The following is a 4,304-nucleotide window of genomic DNA, read 5'->3' as shown; positions in this document are numbered from 1 at the left end:
ACTCAACAGACAACAGTCAGCAACCTGTGGATGGTGGCGCGTGCTGTTTGGAGATTAGACACGCACGGTCGTAAACTGGACCCTGCGGCAGTTTAACCGCTCAGTCGCCGCCTAGATCTGACAGGAGTCGTTGAGAATATAGGGCAAGGAGAACATTGTTGCATGTCTGGGGAACGGACGGCATCCCGACGGTGCAGGCTGTTTCCATTAATGACAAGACGGAGAGCTAGGTGCGTGCTGTGTGAGCGCAGTCTCGCGGGTTAGGGTGTATGAATGGCCCCGCGATGGAAGAAGTTCCTTTTCCGAGAGTCCGAACCCGGCGGAGGAAGACTCGCTGCCTGGCCGGGACGCCGCTTGTGCCTATCGCCTGTGAAGAGGAGTTCGACTGCAAGGAACTTGAGACGCTTTTCCAGAAGTACAATCTAAAGCTCGAGCAAACTGCCACGCTCAAAGCGTTGGCCGTCCTCATTCTCGCCGCTTCTGCGCTGGCGCTCGTCGAGCTGTTGTCTACCAACTCCCGCTTCACCGTGTCCAAGGGCTCGCACCCGGTGCACTGCGTCATCTTCACCTCACTGTTCATTGTCACAAACGTCAAGTACTTGCAAGTGACGCAGCTACAACAGATCGCTCGGCTCGCGCTCCTCTTCAGCTTCACCTTCGCTCTTCTCTGCTGTCCATTCCCGCTCGCGCTTGGTCCTGGAACGCCACACGGGACGCACGGAGCGCAGGGACCCGAGGGAGCCTCGACTGCACAGGAGCAAGGTGTGTGGCAGCTGATGCTCGTAACATTCGTCGCCTACTCCCTTCTCCCAGTGCGAACACTCTTGGCCGTGCTGTTTGGGATTTTGGTGGCCACGTCTCATTTCATTGTGACTGCGGCATCGGTACCGGCCCGGAGACCAAGAGTCTGGAGACCGGTACGTTGACCGGTATTTTTTTTTTCTCTGGTGATTTTGTGCGCAACTACATGTTTGGTTCGCAGAAAAAAGGCATGACATGTTCATATCATGATATTTGTTGTTGTTGTTGTTGTTGTTGCTGTGGTAATGTGATTTTGTCAGCATTATTTGATGTTCATTATCCTAGCACGGAACAGGCTGCGCACGCGCTGGGAGATCCCGGGTCCCGGGGGTTCAGCACCCATGCTGGTGGACAGCGCAAACGGGTGCGCGTGTAAACAGTGTCACTTTTTAATGCTCTGACAAGCTCGTGCGGAGCACACACACACACCGCGCGGGGGAGAAAGTGTTTATTCCCAAGTCGCTCCTGTCGTGCAGGTTAAGACAAAATACGCAGGTATCTGTCTGGCGACTCCTGGTCTGCTTTGTGTTCCTGTTCACATGCATTGAACACACACGGGCAGGGCAATTTATTTTGTTAGCCTGTCATCCTAAAATCTAATCGATTGTAATTTACGGTCATTCGAAGCGGGAGATAACTCAGAGGCTTGTCAATTTCTCGTTTACAAAATGTGACTTTGGAGATCAATACTTGTCATTGTGTTAAGGAGTGTAGGCTGTAGTCCATTTGAGACGTAAATCAAATATAGGATTATCAAGAATAAAACATCGGAGCCTTGAGTACTGTTTGCTATCGAAGTGAAAATAGACGTGGGTTGTCCCGTAAACTGGAGTACAGGGAATGCGTGGTATCAGGGACTATTAGTCTAATCTCAGCCCAGTCCCGGCTGCGGCTTTTGGTTTGAAACTTTGAATCTGTTTCCTTATGTTCCCCATCAGTCTTTTTTTTTTCCTAACCGTTGTTCCAAAAGATTTTGACGCCGTTGTTTCAGAGAGCACGTCTGCCAGTGCGAAGGACCAATGTCTTGTTAATTTCTTCAATGAAGACACTTCACTTACTCTCAAAAATGCAACGCTGTTAATCGCGCGTGCAATTCTCTCAACACAGCCATCTCCGATCACTGCGCAGTCCATGTTACTTTTTAATAGACTTGCGGCTCGCTACATTAAGCCAACGTGAATTTACAACTGAGTATCAGTTCTACTGCCAGTTACCTTCCGCTTTGTACTGTAGCCTACTGTACGGGTGTTGCATTATTCATTTTCCCATCACCGTGTAAAAACACTCGGGCAACACTCAGAACCATCAGTGGTGTGTTTGCGGACGAGGTTAATTTAAACTACGAATAAACGGATTTGTGTGTTTATTCGCTATTATGGTAGCATAAATCGTCGATCATTGGAGTGTAAGAAAATTCCAGTACAGTACTACATATGCATTGTTTTGACCGAAATAGGTGTTTCTTTATTTATAGAGAATCTTCCTCCGCGAGTTCACTTCAAGTTCAAAAACTCAGTGTCTGCAAAATCTTATGTGGGCCTATGTTTGAAAGAAGCCTCGTCTGAGAACTCATCTGATATCTGCTGACAGTGTTTCCAAATCATTTACACTGCTCTCTATATATTAAATTAAGAAAAAAAAATCAAATTACATTTATATACCCCCATTAGAAATTCACAATGCCCTTTCTACGAGTAACGGCGAACACGCTGACTGAAATGCGGCTAGAATAAACGCATGGAAATGAATTTTTTAATATTCTGTTTTCATTAGAATTGTTTTGTTGTGTCACGGCATTTTTATTTGTTCTGACAGTTTTATTTTAAAATGCAGTTATTGTATTTCCATGACAACAGTGTCTGATGATCTGTTCTGCGCCTGTGCGCGCTATTTCGGGCGTATTCGACACAGTTGCGTCGTTCTCAAAAAGAGAAACTTGATTTATGTCCATTAAACTCAAGCAGACTCAAATCAGTCATGAAAAACTACGAATTCAGGTGTTTAATGTTCGATTATATTTTTAATCACTCTCAAAGATTTGCGGGTATCACAGATAGGAAATAACATTTGTCAACAACGTCTGTAAAGTTAATTTAAACTATTACGTGACAAACCATTTGAACAAGCTACTCGCAATTAGTCTGATATAAACCCGTATCTCAGATTCACAGCACTCTAATGGACTGTGTTTCAAATGGCTCCAGTCACTTCGCCTTCTGCCCTCACAATAACATTTAAATAATGTGAACTGTGTCTAAACTGGAGGCACCATCACAGTCTGTAGTCTGTGCAATATCAACATGGATTAAGACATGAACCCTAATCCGCATGAGTCAAGCTATATGAACTATTTGCCTATGGTGTAGTCCAGTTTGTTCAAAAAGTGTATCAACTAAATTTCATTTGACTACGAACATGTAATATTCCGTCTAAATAAACCTCTTTCTTCAGAGGGCTGACAAAAGCCATCAGAGAAATAGACCCAACTTTATTCCCACCACACACTGGCAAGATCAATGAAAAACACTGATCAAATCAGTACCCCCACGCTTCTTCAGTGTTACTTCGATAAATCTACCTCCAGGGGCGCCACTAGAAATTTTGAGCCCTATGAAAGAATGTCATACACTTATGATAATAATAATGATGATAATAATAGTGTGCTATGTGGGCCCGGTGCAGTGCGGTACAAACTGGTGCTGCCCTACATGAGCAGGGTAACCTAGGTCACTATGCATGACCCTGTCTCCCTCCCTCTGCCCTTGGTGGAAGAGAACAGTCAATAGACCATCACAGACTCAGAGCCAACGACTGACAGCGTACGAGCCAAAGGCAGAGTGACAGTGAAGGACGACTCAACACCGGCCTGGGATCTCTTCCATGGCCTGGGATATCTTCCATGGCTTGATCATCTATAATATTCTGCTGAGTTTTCAATGATGGACATGTGGTATACAGAGTGGTGTTGCTTTATACAAGAACGCGTCGGCTGTTGGTTGATAAAGGTGGTGCTTTATGAGGAGAATTGCGCGTGGGTTTTAGCAATTTAGCAGTTTAACAATGTGGGATCTAGCAGTTTTAGTACTTTCCGGTGAATTATGCTTATCATTTCCTGGAAACGGTCCTGATTTAGCTTCCTAAATGGAAGGGTTGTTAAAGCATAGTTCAGTGCATAAACGGTTGAGAAGAGAATGAATGAACCTCGTTTTGACGTTGTTTTTGTATCCTGAATGCGAGATGATGAAATTCCTGTGGAGAAAGATGTATCTGTCTGGGTTTGGCTTTGGCTTTGGCTCTGTCAATGCTGTTTGAACGTAACCTTGGTTTGGATAGTCCATCAGCCCTTTTAATCTCTCCCAGAGGGTTGCCACCAAGGTTGGAACTGTTACACAAGCCACCGCGGGTGATCAATAACTCAAAAGCCCGCACGCTGCCGCGGGCTTTGGACCAGCCTGTGCCCGCCAACACAAAGTTGTATGGTACCAGATGATGTGTGGCTACTG

General features: G+C 45.5%; 1 protein-coding gene across 1 annotated transcript in view; it reads left to right on the top strand.

The window, feature by feature from the left end:
• The first annotated feature begins 269 nt into the window (after positions 1-269).
• The window catches only part of adcy1a (adenylate cyclase 1a), a 34,453-nt gene continuing 30,418 nt past the window's right edge, over positions 270-4,304 (top strand). The window contains exon 1 of the mRNA XM_030772575.1: positions 270-917. Within this exon, the coding sequence (XP_030628435.1) occupies positions 270-917 (648 nt within the window). The remainder of the gene's footprint in view (positions 918-4,304) is intronic.

Source organism: Chanos chanos, chromosome 4, assembly GCF_902362185.1.
Source record: "Chanos chanos chromosome 4, fChaCha1.1, whole genome shotgun sequence".
NCBI lineage: Eukaryota > Metazoa > Chordata > Actinopteri > Gonorynchiformes > Chanidae > Chanos > Chanos chanos.
Note: the sequence above shows the minus strand (reverse complement) of the source record. Positions and strands in the feature narration are given on the sequence as shown.